Source organism: Ambystoma mexicanum, chromosome 8 (genome assembly GCF_040938575.1).
Source record: "Ambystoma mexicanum isolate Mex_15411 chromosome 8, UKY_AmexF1_1, whole genome shotgun sequence".
Taxonomy (NCBI): domain Eukaryota; kingdom Metazoa; phylum Chordata; class Amphibia; order Caudata; family Ambystomatidae; genus Ambystoma; species Ambystoma mexicanum.
In genome coordinates, this window is record NC_090929.1 from 1,614,454,149 (window position 1) to 1,614,476,613 (window position 22,465).

General features: G+C 49.5%; 1 protein-coding gene across 1 annotated transcript in view; it reads left to right on the forward strand.

The window, feature by feature from the left end:
- TDRD1 (tudor domain containing 1) overlaps positions 1-22,465 on the forward strand; it is a 2,044,642-nt gene that overhangs the window by 255,758 nt on the left and 1,766,419 nt on the right. Inside the window, exon 5 of the mRNA XM_069611868.1 lies at positions 3,873-3,978. Within this exon, the coding sequence (XP_069467969.1) occupies positions 3,873-3,978 (106 nt within the window). The remainder of the gene's footprint in view (positions 1-3,872; positions 3,979-22,465) is intronic.

Below are 22,465 nucleotides of genomic sequence, written 5' to 3' on the forward strand. Positions count from 1 at the left end.
TACTAGAGTATCTTCAGCATAGTTAGGCTTAGTGAACAGATTGTATAGCGTGAGTGCCGTGAAAGAGCCTTGGAGGACACTGCAGTGGATGGTAGTAGGTGCTGCACACGCCTTGTTGGGGAATGATGATGATGATTTATTTATATAGCGCCTTAAGCCAAAGCGCTTTAGAGACCATATTTACATACGTTTATCATCCCAACCGAAGTTGGTACTCATTAATCGACCTCGAAAGGATGAAAGACTGAATTGGCCTTGCCGGGATTCAAACCTGCAACCTGCACACCACACATAGATCGCAGCAGCGAGCGCTCAACCTGCTGAGCTATCTTACCGGCTTCCAGGAAGGAAATAACACAAGTGGTGGTTGCTGAGGAGAATTGAGCTGTGTTGGTGAGCTGTCTGCTGAGCGTCTTCTGGTCCACAAGATCAAACGCAGCAGAGTGATCCAGGAGGAGGAGAAGCGCTGGTTTGCCTTCGTCCATGATTTCCATTATTTGTTTTTTAAGGTCAAGAAGGGCAGATTGCCTCTTACCAAGGATGTGGTTGGACTCTAAGAAGTGCTGGATTTGAATGTATGCTGTCTTGTTTTTTTTTTTAAGAGGAACGGGACTGTGGTAATGGGGCTGTAGTTGTTTGGGCAGGTGGGGTGTAGTGAAGGTTTTTTTTAGACCGGGCGGGGCAAGGCCGGATGCAAAGGAGGAATTCATGAAGTCTGTAAAAAAAGGTGCAAGGGAGTCAGCACAATCTTTGATGTTAGCTGGACAAATGTCACCTTTGCAGATAGACGGTTTGAGGAGGTTTAGTATTTCAGTTTCAGTAATATCTCTGAAGGAGAAGAGGCAGTTGTCATAAAAAGTGGTGTTGATGGGTGACTGAGATGGGTTATACCTGGGAAGGGCTTCATAGTGAGATCGTATTTTGTTCTGCAGGAGGTCTTTTTTATTGAGCATGGCTGATTGAATACTTGAACACCATGCTTCATCTTTAAAGATGTCATCAGAGCTCTTAGTAGGAGTGACGAAGTCTCTGAAAATGGAAAACATTTCCTTAGAATGGGACTGGGCTTTCGCTATTCTGGTGTTGAAGGAATTAGCTTTAGCTTGGATAATGGCTTTTTTATAGTGGACAGACAGCTTTTTTTAATTACTCCTTCGATGTGTCATTGGGATTAGTTTGCCATTTGGTCCATGCATTACGTTTAAGGGTACATAGGGCCTTAAATTCTGCTCTGTACCAAGAAGTAGCTTGCATGTATTTTAGATTTTTGTGGTTGTAGTGGGGAGATGGGGTCAATTACTAGTTTGAGGGGGGTCCTTGTAAAGATGTGCTAGAATGCCTGGGTCCTTGGAAAAAGGGAGCTTAATAGCAGGGGCTCCAGGAAAAAGTAAGAGGTTATATTTTGAAAGTTTACGTGCACTTCTAGCTAGCGCCGGTGGTGCAGAGGTGGCTATTTTAGTGGCAGTCGTACTAGGAATGGTGAATTGAATGAGATGGTGGTCAGTCCAAAGGCAAGGGGTGTTGGAGCTGACATTAACGGAGCAGTTGTGGTCAGCTACCCAGTCTAAGGTACAGCCTTTTTTGTGGGTGGGGTTTGTGATTCTTTGCACGAAACCCAAGTCCTTGAGTTCTTTGGCCAGTGCTTTAGCTGCTTTGTCTTTGGGGTCATTAAGGTCCAAGTTATAGTCACCAAATAGAATGCATTCAATGGAAGTCTTAAGGTTATCCCCAAGGAGCTAGAGTAATTACCCTGAAAATCAGAAGCTGGGCCTGGTGGCCGGTTAGACAGTATGGATGGTGAAAGTGCAGTTAGGGGAAATGGATAATTTCACAGATATGGTCTGTGTTGCCTTGCAATGGGGAGTTGGCTATTCTGAGGTATAGAGCTTCTTTGATTATAATAGCTACTCCACCACCTTTTGTATGCTGCCTGTCTTGCCGGTGGATGGTGTAGCCTGGGGGGAGAGCTAGAGAGATGTCAGGACCCGCTGATTTGTGAATCCAAGACTCTGTGATGGCTAGGAAGTCGAGGTCGAGATTGGAGAGAAGGTTGCAGATCTTAGTGGCATAGGCCGGGAGAGAGCATGTATTTGAGGGCACATTTGAGAGGGTGGCTGCAGTGGACGGAGGGGTAGGAGACTCCCAGCGGGCCAGTCGTGGTTGAATGTGTCGTGGAGAGAGTCGCAAGAAGCAGGTGTGGCCTGTGTGTTGTCGGGGAGAGGTTTTGGCCTCAGGGGGATCATTTTGGTCGCGACTTTGGTGGAGGTAGCAGGCATGGGGTGTTTATCGTCTATGCATGTGGATACATGGTGAGGTGGTGAGTGAGAGCCCAGCATAAGGTTCCTCAGAACCGTAGACCTGGGGCAACTTTGATATTGTAAAGGATTGGTGCGGGCCCTTAGCCTGTGAAGTCTAAATGCAAGGTAGACCGAGAGGCTGGTTTTGGTCGCTGCTCGCAAGGTAGAAGTAGCATTTTACGTTGGGCAGGATAGTGAGGGTAGAAAGGGAGTGGGGGAGGGGCTAGGGGTATCAATGGAGTTAGGGAGAGAAGTGGACATTTCACACGAAGAAAGGTGTAGAGAGCAGGCTCAGTGAGGACCTGTATGCTGCGGGATGGCAGTGGAGGTGTACATAAGCGTGGCAAGCTGTTCCGTAAGGCAATAAGCCGATGGTGAGTAGCTATTAATTACTCCTACGTCCGGTCCCCTTTACTCCATACTGCATGGGCGATTACAACTGAATGTAGCCCCTGGGTGGAGCGGTGACCCTCATTAAGAAAACAAGTTCCTTAATACTGCGTGTCCGAAAGCCGTGTCTGACTTAGAGCCGGCATACCAAGATGGTGTTACCTACTTTCTTTGCAGATCTGAAGAGCGATGCGCAGAGTATCTTGCACTGTCTAGATGTCAGGAGCGCTGTGAAATTCTTTCTGGACAGCACCAAGAGCTAACTCAAGTCGGAGGCTCTGTCACCTTCGGGGTGGTGGTGGAGGGGTGTCCAGGCTTCTAAGGCCTCCATAGCAAGTTGGATGGTTTCGGCCATCAATGTTTCCTATGAGGGGCAGCACAAACCACTTCCAGCGAACATGCATGCCCATGCTAGGTCATGGCAGTCGCATTCCAGAGACACGTGCCGTGGCAGATCAGCACTCCTTCTACCTTCGCACTACTGTTGGTATGCCGGCTCTAGGTCAGATGCAGCTTTTGGACAGGCAGTATTAAGGAACTTGTTTTCTTAATGAGGGTCACTGCTCCACCCTGGGGCTACTTTCAGTTGTAATCGCCCGTGCGGTATGGAGGAAAGGGGACGGGACGTTGGAATAATTAGAATTTACTCACCGTAGTGATAACGTACTCCTAGTCTATAGTCGCCTTTCCTCCATACCGCCCACCATCCTCCCCCCTGATAAAACTGGTGTCATGAGGCAATGGTAATATTTTCCACGCGTCATTGGGGACTGAGGAGTGGTGGTCGGAATCGGGGGAGCGCATGCTCCCAGGGACACACCCTCACGCGCCTCTAAATTTAAAGGGAAGAATGTTTTTTCTGGTGAAAAGGGAGGTCCTGCAGTACGGAGGAAAGAGGTCTATGGACTGGGAGTATGTTAGTAACTTATTTCTTACAGCATGGGAAATTGTGCTGCCTAGCAAATGGAATTCTTTGTGGCTCGCCATTAAAACGATATGCCACAGCAAGATTGACTAAGTGAGATCCCTACATAGTGTGGCTCTGCCCAGTTTGTTCTTACTTTGAGGTAGTGGATTCCAAGATATTGGAGAACTTAAATCTTAATGGGGGTTTCTTCTTGTTCATTTCTTTAAAAAGTGTAGTCTTCATCGTGGATTGCCGAAATGACTAATGTTTTCTTTTAGGATCACTAAGATGTGGCCAGTGTAAACAGGCATATTATTGCTCCGAAGCATGCCAGAAGAAAGATTGGAGTACACATATCAGTGTGTGCAAGCCTCTCATGCAGAAGTAAGTGAGAAAGTGTTGCTTTCTTTGTATTCCAAATTGATTTGAAAATGTACACTGTAGTGTCTGAGCTAGATTATATTGCCCTATTAACATGTTCTGTGAACAGTAACCCACTGCAGTTTATATTTGAATACACTGATTCATGGCCACATATTACTGGCAACAACAAAAGATATATTGAAATGGCAGTGCATTCCCTTTTGGCATTGATTATCCACTTTTAATGCTGTATGCGATCTATTGTGGCGATAGCCATTTGTTTATTAAATGCAATTAAAGTGCTTTCATATAGTGCCACTGTTGAATCTTTTGCAGCATCTTGGCATGGGTTTCTGATAGAAAAATAGGTTGGTGTAGAGAGGGGATACTAGATGAGCAAGAAACATGCACCATCTCCTTAGTGCGGATTGGAAGAGGCAGTTTTCTGTATGCTTGTACGTTTGTAAGTGGTTCCTGGTGGGGAGGCCAGGTTGAGTGGATACCGATGAAGCCCCAGGTGTTGGTATCATTTTTAGTTTGCTACCAGAGTTCTGCTCGAAGGATGATGTGTTTTAGGGTTGCACTCTGATTCTGGTACTGGATTTGAAGCCGTGTTGCAAAAATATGCAGAGTAAGCTCTGCTGGAGTTAGTGAGAGAAGTACTGGCAGGCATTCAGTTGCATTGTGATAATTATTCTAGTGTGTTCCGATTGTTATTTGTTCAGAATGGTCCTGTGCTTGAGGAAAGTTCTTTGTCCCATTGTGGTTGCTATTGGCATGTGGGGAAGACTGATACCAGTGGATTCAACTTCAAAAGCAAGCTTATAAGCACGGTTTTCCTTTTTTGCGGACTAGTAAACAACCAGGTATTTAGGTATACAAAGGGCAGTCTCACTTGGCATGGAGTTAAAGTAGAACCTTCCAGTGACTACTTCCTGAAGGCTGAATTTCATCTGTTTCTGCGCGGATACAAAGGTGACCCGAGTCTTCCCCTCGCCCCCCACGGGGGGAGTTAGATAGAGCATTCAGGACACTTCTTTTTGAGCTGCAACACCTTTCTCAACCATGACAGACCCACTTGGTTACAGAGGCTGCTACGTCTGATGGGCTCCTGTAGTCTTATTTCGATTGGCCTGGCTCTGAACGAGACTCTTGCAGCTCTATAGCTTGGGTCTTGGGCCAATCCACTCAACCCCAAATGATGCCTATGCCTATCCATATCCCAGATAGTCTGAGGCAGGACCTGCTTTGGTGAAGCAAAATATTTGATGTCCAGGTTGGGGGAGCCAGTTTCAGATCTCTCGTCTGACTTAGACAACCGATTTGTCCCTTCGAGGATGTGGCTACAATGAACAGCTTGCAAGTCCACGATTTGTGGTCATGGTTCCAAAGACTGATGCTGATCAATGTGCTGAAATTGAATGCGACCTTCAATGTCCTAAAAGCAATAATTCCTAACATTGCAGGCCATTTGGTTGTGATCTTTACTGACAACATGACTGATGTTTTATATCAACAAGCAGAGGTGCTTGGGATCTCAACAGCTGACCCTTCCATCAGTGGGTCTCTTGGAATGGTCCTGGACTCAACATTCTTCTGGCCTGCCACCTTCCGGGGTAGAACAGTCTGGCAGTAGAACACCATCAGTTGTGTCTATGTGTAACGCCAATGGGAATTACACCCTCACTTAGTTCAGGAGCTGTTTTTTTTAGTGGGGCAACCCTACGATGGACCTCATGGTCACCCGAGAACGCAGTGCCCTCTTAAAACGTTTCAGCTGGTTATATTTCCATCTCATTAAGGGATGTCTATTTTTGTACATTATTCTTCAGTTTCATTCATGCACAGGATGCCAAGCAATTTGTTATCCAGACTGGTATCCATGATTGTTATTTTCCTGTTAGCTGGTGAGTTTATGGTTCTGGGATCTCAATCTCTTGTTGGCTCCCCTGATCTCCCTGCCCCAGAGGACATTGTCTGAGTTTAGCTTCAGTTCTGCAGCACCATCCCCCCTAAGCCTGGGTTGTATTGGCTTGGTTCTTGAAAGTTTGGTCACACAGCACAAGATGCTTTACATAGTTCTGTCATGGCCCTTTCCTCCATACTCTTGGGAGATTAAGCAAAGTAATCTAGAACGGCAGGAGATCCTAACTTTGAATAAAATAAATTCTGAAGCACTACTGGCCAAGTTGGGAATTAAGCTGAGAGCAGACATGCAAGCAGTAATGCTTTCCAAACTCACGGGGCAAGGTCAGTACCGGCCTCGTGGACTTCCTGGGTGGTCATCCTTCTGGAAGTCCACTAAAGTAGCTTTAACCCTCACAGCATGAGCCTGCCATCCTGTATCAATGAAAAGGGCAATGTAGAGCCCCTTGACCGCTTGGGCAGATGAGACCGCTACTACAAACCCATTTTCCATGAGACAAAGCAGATCTCTGTAGAGGTCATGGGGTCCAAGATCAAAGGGCTTGCAAGCAAAAGCTGCCAAAACCATACTGAAATCCCAATTAGGATGATCTAGCCATCATCCATTCCTGGATGTCGACTGCCTATGTCACACTTAACCCATCCAATACTGAATTCGTCCTCATCAGTTCTCACGGAAAACAAGTTGTTCAACAGTGGTGCAAATATGCACCTAGAATGATTTGAACTCTCGGATTCAGCAAAATCCTCAGGCTTCACCATTGAAAGTAGCTGGTCCAGAAACAGTCCAGATACCCAAATGGCCTGGTTCCAAATCTCCACCCTTTGCAAAATCAAACCATTCATCCTGCTGCAGGACTTATGAAGCGTAGTGCAGGCCACTATGGTCTTGTACATAGATGGTGGGAAATGTCGTCCTGACATGGGATCCTAGCTGCTCACTTGGCTCCCCTAAAAGCAGTCCATCACGCTGCAGCACGTCTTATTACAGATGCTTTGAAATTTGGCTGAATCACACCCATCCTGTGCAAACTAAATTGACTTTTTCTTTAGCTCAGGCTACTGTGCAAGACTGGATGCATCATCTCCAAAGCAGTCACAAGTGGCACACCAGCGTACCTGGCGGCTATGCTCCACATATCTGGTGGCTCATGCTCCTTGTACAGGTAATCGACCTACCGGCTCGACTTACAACTCTGCCGCAAAGAGCTTCTGCAAACCATCCTGCTTGTCACGCACCAACGCTTTGGAACTCAACCCCGTTATTAGCTCTGTATGCCCCAACAATTCTGCAATTTCTGAAGTCTTTGTAAATGTGGTTTTTCCAACACCACCTGACCAAGGATTAATCCCAGTGGATGTACAGACTGGCGCACATACTGTAACTCGCAGCACTCTGCTACTGTTAAAAGGTGGCACGCCATATGCTGGCTACCCACACCCTGTACAGAGCTCCTCTTTTCTCAAGCTAGTTCTGCATTTTACACAATAAAATCAAAAATAAATGATGAGAGGCCTTCACTTGAGTGAACATATGCAGGAGCCCTTCAAAATGCCTGATAACTTGGTTTGATGGAGATAAGGAAAGGTTGTCAGAACCTTTCACACCTGATGACTGAAAGGTAGGTATGCCTGGAATCTATGCAGATCAGTACAAATGCAAGTGGCCTGCTTTGTGGCACTTCTATTGAGGCATCTGAACCCCTTGTAATGTGGTCTGGACTCGGTGCTTTCCTATGTGTCTGGTTTTGTAAATCATTTATTATAAGTTACTGACCGTAGTGACTAACGTACTCTTAGTCCATAGTCCCCCGTTCCTCCATACTGCATGGGCGTCCCTCGCGAGGCAGGGGAGACGGAACCTTTTTCACCAGAAAAATCTTCCCCTCTACATTTAGAGGCACGCGGATGTGCTGCCCTGGGAGCATGCGCTGCTCTGACTCCGCCCTCCAGCGCCACACCCCAGTCCCCTTTTCCGCATCGATGGGAACGAGCCGAATTCACCAGCTCTCCTGGGTTTGGCTTCGGCCTTGTAATTCCACGCGCGGATTCTTTCTCTAGATCATCTTTTTTCTTTTATCCATTAGGTACTGGGGCCTCAGACGCCACAGCTCTTCCCTGGCGCATGTTGACCTTGACTGGGTTCAGCAGGTGCCCATCCTACAACAGGCTCTTCCTGACTTCAGAACCCCACACCCTCTGCCTACGTTGCCTTGGCCCAGACCACGGTTAGCAAGCCTGTTCGGCGTGCGGCTCGCTGTCCTCGAAAGCGCTGAACAGACAAGCCAGGTGGAGGGAGCTCTTTCAGCGGTCTCCTCCTGAGGATCTCAAGAACTTTGTGAAACATCGATCCAGGCCTGAGGTAGGGCCTATATTTTCATCCGCACCCCACAAGCGAGACTCCTTTCCTGGGACTCTCCTATGCGGGAGGTAGCGGTCAGGTCCTTATACCAACACGCACACAATGAGGCTGTCACTGCTACCGGCTTCCGGGCTGAGGGGTCCTCAGATCCTCCCGGTGCCAGTGTTAAGGGGCTGCTATGCTCTGTTACCGGGCCTGTGCCAGAGGAGTGGGGAAAGTCGCGCGCCTCACACATAAGAGACTTGGCAGAGGTTGGGCCCCAGTGAGCCGAGCAACACGTTGCAGCCACGTGGTAGGCAGCTCAACAAAATGGCCGACGTGCCAGAAAATGACACCCTTTCGACGCCTCTGCGTGACTTCGGCGAAGAACGACTTTCGAAGGGATTGTGTCCTCCGACGTATTCCTCATCTTAGATATATCCTTCCAGCTCTGCTGGCCTCGGAAAATTTTTTCTCCAGAGGGCGCTGCGCGTCGACGTCCCTCGAGTCGATGACCCTCGACAGCCGCCGTATCGACGCTCGACGTCATCCTGCCTATAAAGGCCGCGTGCAGCGTCCGTTGCTCAGTTCCGTTTTTCCGCGCTACTTGGTGCCTCGGAATACCGTTGCTCAGTTCTTAGTACTATTTACTTCGAGTTATTCGAATCGTACTCGATGGCTTCCTCGTCGGAACCGACAACCCCTCGATCCGGCTTCAAAAAATGTCGAGATTGTGGGAAAAAGATGTCGTTGACCGATCCTCACAGAAATTGTCTGTGGTGCTTGGGAGTCGAACACCATTGTTCGGAGTGCGAGGACTGTATGTCCATGACCCTGAAGGAGCATAGGGGGAAGCTGGAGAAAGGTAAGACTTTTAAAGCTTCTTCCTCTTCGACGAAGTCGAGACATTAGTCTCCTCGTCACCATTCACGCTCCAGATCTCGGAGTGGGTCTCATCACTCCTCGAGATCGAAACACTCGAAGAGGAGATGTCGAAGATCCCCTTCTCCGTCTTCCTCTTCCTCTGTTTCGCCAAAAAGAATCCCTTGCCCCACGAAACACAGTTCCCGGGCTGAACGGGAGGAATTCAGAAAAAACATGATGAGCGTCTTCGAGAAAGCGGCCTCGACCCCCTCGAAGACTGCCGAGAGCGATGCTCTGGTCGAAAGACCCAAAGGTCAAAAACGCCGCGAGTCGCAGTACCCGGCGAAAGAAACCTCTCGAGCGCGTCTCGAACCCTCGAGTAGGACTATGACCTCGAAACCTTCCTCGAAGGTTCCGTCGACGCCGTCGACGAAGGTTCCGTCGAGGTCTTCGACGCCGTTGTCGAAGGGACCTTCGACACACAGGTCTGTCGACTCGACGCCGGCCTCGACACCGGCGTCGACGCCGAGAAAAGTCACGGTGACCACACATCCAGTGACGATTCCCAGGCCCTCGACGTCGATGGCGTCGATATTGTCGAGTAAAATTCCAATTCTGTCGAGGTCCTCGAGGCCTCCACCTCTGTTTTCGACGCCACGCTCGAAGCCGTCGGCGTCGACGACATTGACGCTTTCGAGGCCAATAATGACAAGTTCAGCACCCTCTGATTTGGAAATGGGATTTACTCCCTTTATTAGTTCAGAACAATTGAGAACTATATCCTCAATTTTAGAAGAGGGTGATTTGTCAGAACAAGACACATTTGAGTTACAGGGACCTGTAACCCCAGTTAGAGAGGAATTTTCCTCTGAAGAGCGCAGATTAAAGGATCTTCATGATTCTTTACATGAGGCAAGTGGTTTAGACACTTCCCCTGAGGTGGATTTTGCTAAACCAGACCCGGGGGAGCATGCTGAAACCCCCTACAGAGCCTTAATGGCCAGAATTACAGAGTCCATGGGGTGTTCTACACCTTCACAATCTTTCCAGCAAGATGACCTCACGGATATTCTTGACAAAGGCCCACAAGAGGATCCAGTGGTGCCCTTTCATAAAGCTCTTCAGAGAAAGATCATGACAAACTGGGAAACCCCAGATGTAATACCAGCAGTAAATAAAAAAACTGTCTGCAAAGTAAGGGTATCTTCCACAGACCCAGAGTTCTTGTCTAAACATCCATCCCCAGAAAGTCTGGTGGTACAAGCAGCATCCTCTACCGACGTCAAGACGGCTTATCCTACTGTCCCACAGGACAGGGACGATAAAAAATATGATGCTATGGCTAAGAAAGTCTTTTCAGCATGTAGCATGGCGTTAAAGTCTGTTAATGCTACTTGCACCCTTGCTAGGTTCAGCCATACACTTTGGGAGTGTGCTTCTACAGCGGCTGACTGCATCCCGGAGGGAGAAGAAAGGGATGCGTTCCTGAATATTATACAGGACGGTAAAGACGCTATGTGCGAATCCCTCCAGACGGGCATTGATTCGGCTGACCGTATCAGCAGAGCAATGGCGGCAAGTACATCAACCAGGCGGTTCGCTTGGTTGAGAAAGTCGGGTTTTGCCCCAGATGTGCAAGCCAGGCTCTTGAACATGCCATTTGATGGCTCTTCTTTGTTCGGGAAAAAGGCGGATGACACTTTAGAGAAACTGCAAACTTCAAAAGCAGCAGCAAAATCCCTAGGAGCTGCAATCCGTCAGACTCCTTTTCGTCCCACAGGAACCTCTGCGAGGGGCAAGTCGTTTCGCTTCTACTCCTCATTCGGAAGAGGTAGAGGACGACCGGCTCAAAGGGGTCAAAGAAGAACTACCCGAGGTGGACGGGGTAGATATTCTAAAGCCGCAGCAACAGCAGGTGCCTCTTTACCATCGGCATCTGCATCAGCCGCCCCAAAACCACTCTGAGGACTTCCCTCACAGGACACCTGTAGGAGGCAGGTTGACTCAACATCTGGCGGAATGGCAGGCTTTCACGTCAGATGCTTGGGCATTGGAAACAGTTGCCCAAGGTTACTGCCTACCTTTCCTACGTATACCTCAGTCATCCACCGGGGATCAGCTCTCAGAAAGCTCCAGATCCGCTCCTCTTGCAGGAAATTATAGACCTGCTAGAGAAAGGTGCCATAGAACCGGTACCTGTAGCGGAGAGGAACAAGGGCTGGTACTCCCCTTACTTTCTCATTCCAAAGAAAGACGGAGGACTGAGACCCATCTTGGACTTGCGAGAATTGAACAAATTCCTCAGGAAAGACAAATTCAAGATGGTCACTCTTTCTCAGATCCTCCAGGCCCTTCAGTTTCAGGACTGGTTGGTATCTCTGGACCTTCAGGACGCTTATTTCCATGTGCCTATCCATCTCAAACACAGGAAATACCTGAGGTTCGCAATTGGCAACTCTCACTATCAATTTCGAGTATTGCCTTTTGGGCTGACCTCCGCCCCGAGGGTCTTCACCAAGTTAATGTCGGTAGTGGCGGCAAGTCTAAGGAGGGAAGGGATTCACGTCTACCCCTACCTGGACGATTGGCTGATCAGGGCTGTTTCTCCGGAGCAAGCTCAGATCCAGCTAAATCACGTATGCTACTCCCTTCACAAGCTGGGCTTCTCCCTCAATTTAAAGAAGTCTCAAATGATACCATCGCAGAGACTCCAGTTCATAGGAGCGATCCTGGATACTTCCCTGGGAAAAGCCTCGCCACCAGAGGTGAGGGCTCAAGATATTCTACAGATGGTTACCAAGTTCCAACTTGCCCAACGTCTCCCAGCTTTCGACTTTTTGAGGTTGCTAGGCCTCATGGCATCCTGCATTTTCCTTGTGCCAGAGGCTCGCCTGAGAATGAGACCCCTCCAGTGGGCACTGAGGACTCAGTGGTCACAATTCTCAGGGAGAATGACAGATCTTCAGGTTCCCGGCAGGGTGGCTCGAGACCTTCAGTGGTGGGCCTGTCAGGAGAACATTCTGAAAGGAGAACAGTTTTGGCAACCCTGGCCGGAGATAACAGTAGTCACGGATGCCTCACTCACGGGGTGGGGAGCCCACGCCAAGGACTTGACCATCAGCGGTCGTTGGTCTCCATCGGAGTCCAGACTACACATCAACCTGTTAGAGCTGAGAGCCATCAAACTTGCGTTGAAGGCTTTCCTGCCAGTTGTACAAGGGAAGAACGTCCTGATAATGACGGACAACACGGTGGCCATGCATTACCTCAACAAAAGAGGAGGCGTAGGATCACTACCCCTGTGCAGAGAGGCGATGCAGCTCTGGTTTTGGGCAATCCAAGAAGGAATCTCTCTATCGGCAGTTCACCTAGCCGGAGAAAAGAACTTGACAGCGGACGCTCTGAGCAGGCAGAACACAGTCTCCCACGAGTGGGAGCTAGCTCAGGAAGTCCTTCAAGAGATCTTCGCCCTTTGGGGAACCCCTCAGGTAGATCTGTTCGCCACCAGCCTAAACAGGAAATGCGACCTGTTCTGCTCAAGGGAATTTCCTCCGAGAGGAGCTCTGGGAGACGCGTTCATAGTGGACTGGGAGTTTCCGCTTCTGTACGCGTTCCCACCGGTCCCTGTCATTCCTCAAATGATCAGGAGGTTGAGAAGATTCCGGCGAACCATGATCCTAATTGCCCCGGATTGGGCCAGGAGAACGTGGTACCCGGACCTTCTAGACTTGTCCATCTGCCCTCCATTTCGACTTCCTCTCAGAGAGAACCTACTCTCACAGAAGGGAGGTCAGGTTCTCCATCCAGACATCAAAACCCTCAACCTTCACGCTTGGCTTCTGAACGGCTGAGGTACAAGGATTGGGACCTCCCTGATGATGTTATGGAGGTGTTGCTTTCGGCAAGGAGGCCAGCAACAAAGTCTTTATACCGCTGCCATTGGAACAGATTTTGCAGCTGGTGTAGAGAACAGAATATCGACCCATTTTCATGTGGTACACCAATGGTTTTGTTCCTCCTACTATATTTGGCAAATTCAGGCCTTCAAGTTGGCACCATTAAGGGCTATCTCGCAGCGCTATCTATCTTTAAGCGTACTGCGGAGGAACCATCCTATTTCAAATTACCCTTGGTAATACAGTTTCTAAAGGGGTTAACCAATGTTTATCCCCCAAGACCATTCCAAGTTCCCCTATGGGGTTTAAACTTAGTATTAACTTTCCTGATGGGGACACCTTTCGAACCACTCCATTCTTGTTCGTTAAGATTCCTTACCCTTAAGACTGTTTTATTAATAGCACTTACATCTGCTAGAAGGGTGAGCGAATTACAAGCTCTTTCTTGTAAACCCCCTCATACAATCTTTCACAAAGACAAAGTTGTCCTGCAAGTGAGGCCTAATTTCCTCCCAAAAGTAGTCTCTGAATTCCATATCTCTCAGAAGATTATCCTACCATCTTTCTATCCTCCTCCTCACCCGGGGAAAGAGGAAGAGAGGTTACACAGACTAGACCCTAGGAGGGATTTAAGTTTTTACATTAGTAGACTAGCCAGGATAAGACAGGCAGACCAGCTGTTTGTAGGCTACGCAGGTCACAAGCTGGGGTTACCAATAACTAAGCAGACCATTTCCAGATGGATCATTCTAGCCATTCTGGAATGTTATAAACTGGCAGGGAAAGAGCCCCCTCAAAACCTTAGGGCTCATTCGACCAGAGGTATTGCAGCTTCATCGGCCCTCAAAAGAGGCGTGCCGATTAAAGACATATGTGCGGCCGCTACATGGTCGTCTGTCCATACCTTTACACGTTTTTACAATCTGGATTCCTCCTCTAGTCAAGAGACTAGGTTTGGAAGGGCTGTACTGCATTCTATTCACCAATAGAAGACAGCGTGAAGTCAGTACTCCCTCCTCCGAATATAGAATACTGCTATGGGAGCCTATCTAAGATGAGGAATACGTCGGAGGACACAATCCCTTCGAAGAACAAGTTACTTCTTACCTTGTAACGTTCTTTCGACGGGATGTTCCTCCGACGTATTCCTCATCGACCCTCCCATCCATCCCCGCAGTTTTACTTCCCTTGTTGTTGCAGCTTACGCTCCTTCAGGGTGTTTAGTCTAGTCCAGACAGTAATACTGTGGGCTACAAAACGGAACTGAGCAACGGACGCTGCGCGCGGCCTTTATTGGCAGGATGACGTCGAGCGTCGATACGGCGGCTGTCGAGGGTCATCGACTCGAGGGACGTCGACGCGCAGCGCCCTCTGGAGAAACATTTTTCCGAGGCCAGCAGAGCTGGAAGGATATATCTAAGATGAGGAATACGTCGGAGGAACATCCCGTCGAAAGAACGTTACAAGGTAAGAAGTAACTTGTTCATCTAGGTGGCATCAACCAGGTACGTGTCTGTGCAAGGTTGTTTCCCTTTGCGTCCGTATGTACAGGGTCGGCAGCGGCCTCAGCTGCCTCTAGCTATCCCATCCGTGCCCGCCTCCTCCTCTTTGGCCAGCGAGGACCGGATCTTCGAGAGGTTCCTCTGCCTCATGAAGTCTCCTCAGATGGGGGCTTTCATCAAGGATGCAGTCAGGGAAGTCCTTCCCGCTATGCTCGTGGCACCACAGACTCCTCCGCCAACGCCTCAGGCTCCAGCGCAGTTGCCTCCTCCGGTTCCCCAGCCGGTGCCATACCAGCCGCCTCCTCCTCTTCCTCAGCCTCCGGCTGTTGTTCCAGTGCCCCAGCCGCCTCCTCATCCTCCTCCACAGGATCCCCCAGACCATCGGGATACTGATGAGGAGGAGGATCCTGACACACCATCAACCAGGGCCTCCCACAAGCATCTCTCAGGCCTGGCGAAATACCTGGGCCTCCCCCAACCAGAACAACTGGCAGAGGGTGTCCTCGCTGAAGTCCTCATAAGGCGCCCTTCTGCCAGAACGAGGATTCCACTACAGACCGACGTGGTGTCCCTTGCCAAGAAGGGTTTGCTCAAACCCCACTCTGTCCAGCCAGTCAACCGCCGCCTGCACGCCAATTACAGGCAGATGGAGAGGGGATACACTCCTGCTCTCCTCCCACACTCCTCTGCGATTGCTGCGCCATCGCTGTACTCCAAGCCTCAGTCGTCTTTGTCATCTACTGCGCTGTTAGGCAAGGAGGAGAAAACCTTGGAGGCATATGTTAAGAAGCTTCCTTGCATCTGCGACAGGCTAACGCAGACGCCAACCAGAGATTATGGCTGGAATTTGCCGATTTCCTCCCAGAACTCCCCGCCCACAGCCAATCGCGTTTTAAGGCGGGGCTAGCTGAAGCCAAGCTTGTGGCTCAGGATATCATGGAGTCCACCCTGGCACACATTGATGCCTCTGGACGTGTCTGTATTGCCACAGACATGAGAAGGATGGCCTGGCTCAGGGCAACCAAGTTCAACCAAGATGTCCAGGAACGCATTCTAGATCTGCCCTTCGAGGGCAGTGACCTCTTTCACTCCAGCACAGATGAGGAGCTGGACAAAAAACAGCAGCTCTCAGATGGCTAAGTCTTTATCCATTTTGACAAAGACCATACCCAAAGCATACTCCCAGTCTCAGCAACACTCGGATAAGGGTTGCTCTTCTGGAGGCTTCCGCGGCTTCCAGGATCGGAGGTCTAGGGAGCCGGAACGCTCGCCGACCCCTAGTCGGCGCAAGCAACAAAAAGGGGGACAAGGGCTTTTTCCAGTCCCCCTTGCCGCCTCTGCCTCAGAGGTTAAGAAGTCTTAACACACCCCTGCGGGTCCACGTGTCTCCAGTGGGGGTGCAGGCTTGCTCTTCACGCACACTTTTGGTGACAGAACTTTGCAGACCCTGGATCCTGTCAGTAGTCTACTCAGGGTACCGTCTACCTATTCCTGCCTCTCCTTCCTCCTCAAGTTGGGAGAGCAACTCTTTTGGCAGAGATTTGGTCGCTCACCCTGAGCCAGGCTGTGGAGGAAGTGACAGCCTCCCAGCAAGGCTTGGCTTTTCCTCCAAGATCTTCGCCATTCAGAAAAAGAACCAGGCTGGCCTAAGAGTTGTGCTGGACCTCTCCACCCTCAACGTCTCCTTACCTCTTCAGAGATTCAAGATGGTTACGCCAGCCTTTATTGCTGAGACATTGTGCAAGGGAGACTGGATGTGCTCCCTGGATCTGAAGGACTTTTATCTGCACGTCCCGATTTGGCAACCCCATCATTCTTTCCTCCGGTTCGGAATCATGGGCTGCCATTTTCAGTACAAGGTCCACCCTTTTGGCCTCAACTCGGCTCCCAGGGTCTTTACCAGGCTCATCAATGCTGTGGCAGCCCTCCTCCGGGATCAGGGCCTCCATATATACCTCTACCTAGATGACTGGCTCGTCAGGCTACATCTCAAGAAGCAATTCACCACTCCTCCCATGCACTGATGAACATGCTACACGACCTGGGCATTTCGCTCAATCTCAAGAAGTCACAGCTGCAACCCACGCAGTCTTTCACCTTCCTGGCCTCATCTGGGACACATGCTCCAAGAGGGTCTTCCCCTCTGAGGACAAGATCTCAGCCATCAGGACCACGTCCCACTTTCTCAGAGATGCAATACTTTGGCTTGGTTGTACCAGCATCTCCTGGGTTTCGCAGCTGTACTGTTGGCCGTCCCCCACACAAGACTCATGATGATTCAGCTCCACTTCGTGGTGTCGTGGAACCAGGAGAGGGTCTCTCAGGCCGAAATGATCAAGATCCCCATTTCTCTCCACCCAGACCTCACATGGTGGTCCAGGTAATGCAACCTGTGGACTGGCAAGCCCTTCAGGCCCCCATACCACAGGTGACGATTACCACAGACTCCTCTCTCTCGAGGGCTGGGGAGCCACCCTGGAGGATCACTCGGTCCACGGCACGTGGACCCGTCGGGAACAAGAATACCAAATCAATTGGCTGGAACTGAACGACATCTCGTTAGCGCTCAGAGCCTTCCTCTCATGTCTCAAGGGAAGGCTTGTCCTCATCCAGATGGACAACTCGACCAGTATGTACTACATCAACAAGCAAGGGGGGGGGACCAGGTCCCTTTCCCTGTGTAGACTGGCGATCAACATGAGGGAATGGGCCTTGGAGAACGAGATTTTCCTCACGGCAGTCCACCTTCCGGGGAAATCCAACCTGGAAGCGGATAGGCTCAGCAGGTTGGGAGCCGACAACTACGATTGGCAGTTGAATGAAGACCTTGCACAGGAGATCTTCCACATATGGGGCCTCTCCCAGGTGGATCTTTTTGCCACCAGGCACAAGAAGAAGTGCTCCCAATTCACCTCCTGGCAGGGGCAGGGCCTGGGCTCCCTGGGCGACGCCTTATGGATCCAGTGGAACGGCATGTCAGCATACGCCTTCGCGCCCATGCCACTGATTCACAGAGTGCTTTGCAAGTTCAAGGATTCTCACCAGCTCAACGTCATTCTGATAGCTCTGTGGTGGCCAGCCAGGCCATGGTCCTCGGAGCTGCTCAGCCTCTCGGAGGTCCCTCCAATCCACCTCCCGACGGGCCTGCGATATCTTCTGACGCAGCAGGGGGCAAGGTCGTCCACCCCGCCCCTCTGAAGCTAGCCCTCACAGCATGGTTCCTGAGCAGGTGACGCTCATCCACCTTAACCTATCCCAAGCCAATCTGGAAATAATACAGGGGGCCAGGAGCAAGGCTACCAGAGCCCAGTATAAAAGTAAATGGACCAGGTTCTGCCACTGGGCGCACTCCAAGGATATCGACCTGATGGCTTGTTGATTGGACGATGTGCTTTCATTCTCGGTGCACCTCGCCAACTCAGGCGTTCAGATGGATACCTGCCACACATACCTCTCAGCCATTGGGACCTACAGGAATTTGGAGGAAGGAGCCTTCTCCAACCCTATTGTCAGGAGACATTTGGCCAGGTTTGCTAGACTCTACCCGCCAATGAAGGCAAGCGTCCCCAAAAGGCATTACCCTCCCCGCAATGAGAGGCAGTAACGGACACACCCCAAGAGGGAATGAGGCCAAGACCAAGTGCAGGTAAATGTAAAAGGTTATTTATCTAATCAAATGGGGCATGCAAAGGACTCTGCAAGCTCCGAGAGCGCTCTGTCTGACAATAGCAAAGACAGTCTTATTTATTACAAAATTTCGTCATAGAAACCTAGACACTATAGGGGGCACATAATCTTGGGGATTGGGTGGTGTCGACTAACTATAGGTGCAGTTGTGACGAACCGCTCCGTGGTTGGTGGACATCAGCGTGGTGCCAACGTGGGGCGGATCAGCCCGGTCAGCTGGGCTTATCGGGGTGGGGCTGCCAAGCCAGGCGCGGTCAGTGTCGTCGATGGACGGGTGCCCTGACATTCTGCCCTTGTGGCCACACACACAACATTCATTCGTTTAGATAATTCCGGTTGTCCTGTAAATCCTGCAATAGGTTACTCTAAGGGTTAATAAGACACAGGGGGGAATACATATAATGTGAAGCTTTACCATTACATCAAGACACTGTTACTTCTGACCTGTTAACCGGGTTTCATAAACCTGGGGGTCTGGTCTGAGGGCATGGGGTGAGCTGCACTGTCATTCTGGTCTCGTTAGATGTAATGAAGAATTACTTTATGATGTTAGTACAGGTTTGGATATCTGCTCTCCAAGGCCCATTAACTAAGGGTGAACCAGAGTACCACTGGATCAGTAAGGGTGTACCTCTGGCCCCTTGAGCGGTGGGGTTTAGGACCGGGTTGTAAATAATCCAATTGGCCGACCATGGCGGTCTGGGACATGGGGGGAGGTGAATACTTGAAGCGGGTCCTGCAGAATGAGGGGAGGTGAGGCTGTGCTGCTCGCACGCCAGCTTGTCCTGGCATGCCTTGGTGGGAGGGGAGGGGAGATGGCCTTGGGGGGTGGTGGTGGTGTGTGTGTGTGTGTGTGTGTGTGTGTGTGTGTGTGAGCAATTCTCTGTGCTTGGGCTGCACACTATGTAAAACAAGGAAATGATTAATGAAGTTGGTAATATTAAAGCGTTTACACATTTCTACTGTCTATACATTCGTCTATTATCTTAGGTTTGTCTACAATAATTTGGCAGTGTCTCATACATCACTAAACATCAGACGACTATATTTTAGCAATTTCACACGGTAGTATCTGAATAACACATGAGGTAGCATTAGGTTTGATGGTGTACTCAGGGGCATGGAAGCAATACAGTCAGACGAAAATACATTTTCATTCTGGCTTATACATTTAAATGTGTCCCTCTATGCACACACATGCTTGCAGTAATGCTTCGATTGCCTTCCTTTGTACTTAGCAGCATTTGTTGGTTAGCCCTAGGCAGTCTGTATCAATTTCTTTTCATTAAGTCTTCTAGGCACATGGTATCATGTAGGAGCTGAGGCCGTGCTTGCTTTACCAATACTTGAATTTTTATCCCTTCTTTAAACATGGATGTTTATATTTAATATAGCAATCTTTCTAAATCGTCAGGCATTGGAGTGTGGTTGGACATCGACAAGGGTTCATACAAAAGAGGGTATTGACATGATATATTTTACATGTTACGGGCTAGATGCAGGGTCGAGGCCTGTTCTATTAGGATGGTTTTCTGTTATTTTCCAGACTTGAACCACGAGTCAGGTCACTTCGGGGATGGTGATGTACTGCGGAAGGTAAATGATAGTGTTTGTTCTGATACTTGTTTGTGTCTGGTTGCTCGTGAGAACGGGCCTTCAGCGGATCTGCCATAGAGCGGAGGCGCCAGGGGAAGGGCATGGCTCTCTGAGTGGGGGCCAAGCTGCAGCATTCGCAGGCAGGCTGTCTCGTTGGGATTCAGGTTGTCACTATCTAAAATGGTGTCCTGATGTTTTCCAAAATGGTGTCCATGGTCTGTTACAGTACAACATGATCAGTCCTGTGTGTCGATAAGCAGTCGCCCTGCCACCTGGGCCCTGGTGACGGGGGCCCCTGACGAGCCACGCACCTCACATAGGTGGGGCATGTCGTGGAGGGGGTCTCCTGGACCTATCCTCCCATACACCAATCAGGAAGCCACACCCCGTGTGGGATTTGAACCTAGTCTTGGGCGCCCTCACGCACAAGCCGTTTGAGCCTATGGCGTCCGCAGACATCAGGCTGGTCACCATCAAGACGACCCTGCTAGTCGTCCTCACAACGGCGCGCAGGGTCAGCGAGATCCAGGCCCTAGTAGCCTCTGAGCCATACACTACCTTTAACAAGGATAAGGTGGTTCTGCAGACCCATCCAGCATTTCTACCTAAAGTGCCATCTGCCTTTCACTTAAACGAGGAGATTGTCCTTCCTACGTTCTTTGTGGACCCGAAGGACGAACCTCAGAGTTTTGCACTGCCTAGATGTCAGGCTTGCCCTGAAATTCTACCTGGACACGACCAAGGGCTTCCGCAAGTCAGGTGCCTTATTCATCATTTTTGGGGTCTCCAGGCCAGGCTATCAGGCCTCCAAAGCCTCCATTTCCCGTTGGATGGTCTCAGCCATCAAGGAAGCATACAAGGGCCAGCATAGACCCCTTGCGGCGAACATGCATGCCCACGCGGTCAGGGCCAAGGCAACGGCCATCGCCTTTCATCGCCACGTGCCCTGGCAGAGGTCATAAGGCGGGCGGCCACATGGGCCACTCCCTCGGCTTTCTGCAAGCATTACTGTTTGGATGCCGGCTCCAGGTCGGATGCGGCTTTCATACAGGCGGTTCTCCGGAACCTGTTTGCTTAAGGAGGGTCTCCTCTCCACCCTGGGGCTACATTCAGTTGTAATCACCCATGCAGTATGGAGGAAAGGGGACCGGACGTAAGAGTAATTATAAATTACTCACTGTAGTGACTAACATACTCTTAGGCCATAGTCCCCTTTCCTCCATATGTCCCACCATCCTCCCCCCTAATAATTCTGGTGTCATTACGCAATGGTAAATCTATTGTTGATGTGTTTTTCGGGACTGAGGTGTGGCGCTGGAGGGCAGAGTCAGGGCACTGCATGCTCCCAGGGCCACGCCTCTAAATTTAGAGGGGAAGAAGATTTTTCTGGTGAAAAAGGTTCTGTCTCCCGTCCCTCGCGAGGAACGCCTATGTAAGAAAGGGGACTATGGACTAAGAGTACGTTAGTCACTACGGTGAATAACTTATGTCAGGTTCAACTGGCACACTCCCAAGTCTTCCAAATGGATGCTCTGGCCCTCTAATGGGTGGTTCACATCCTATAAACTCAGCTGTAGCTGTTGATAGTCGAATGTGTGAACTTGATCATCCTCAAGCACTCCCACCCATTATAACAGGAAATAAACCATCATCTGGGATGTTTTCAGGAGTTCAACAACAATTCGTGATCAGGATTGAACCAAATGAAATCATTAAGTTCCGGTTTAAAATAAGGACCTAGGAAATCGAAGGAGAAAGTCCTCCCTGCATTAAAGAACAGATCAAACAGTTCAAAAAGTTAATTAGAAACTTGTCAACTCCACCACGAACTGGTCTTTTTGAATGACCTGCTCCACAGGAAAATGTAAAAATTCAACAAGGCAATAGAAGAACAATTCAAACTACTTCTGAAGATCCAATTAATCTGAATAAAAGATCAAGGGACGATTTGGAAGAAACAGTTAAATGTTTTTTTGTTTTGTTTATATTGCGCACCAGACCCAGGGGTATTCGGGCGCAAAGGCATAATGAGGGTTGTTAAGCTTAGGTTACAGATTAGACAAGGATAAGTACAGCTAAGGTTACAATGCTGTAAACATGGACAGGCAGAGCGAGAAGGTACATACAGTAAATTTACAGGAATAATTGTGTGGCATATAAATAAAGCAAGCAAATATACAAAAGATCCCGGAGGGATGTCGGTGAGGTATGGTCAGACGTCATGTTCCTTTAGCCAAAGAATGAGACTAGATCTGAATTGAAGGTAGAGGAGTTCTTCCCTTAAAGCAGGGGGGAAGGGAGTTCCAATATTCTACTGCTTTAACAGGGAAGCTACTCCCACCGGATTTAGTGAGCTTGAATCTGGGCACTAGCAAGAGGTTAGAGTTGGCTTTTCTTATGGGGTGAGAGGCTGTTTGTCTAGTGAATCTGTCTATGCGGTGTTGTGGGGCTGCGTGGTTAAGGCATTTATGTGTCAAGGATGCCGTTTTGAGGAGGATTTTATCTTTTGTGGAGAGCCAATTGGTGGATCTCCTAAGGTCTGATATATGGGTATTTTTGGGGAAATTTAGGGCGGCTCTCGGGGCATTGTTTTGAAGGGTGAATTTTGGAAGTAATGTATTTGTTACTGCCTATGTATAGGGCGTTACAGTAGTCCAGTTTAGACATGATTAGTGCTCTCACTAGGGAGACATAGT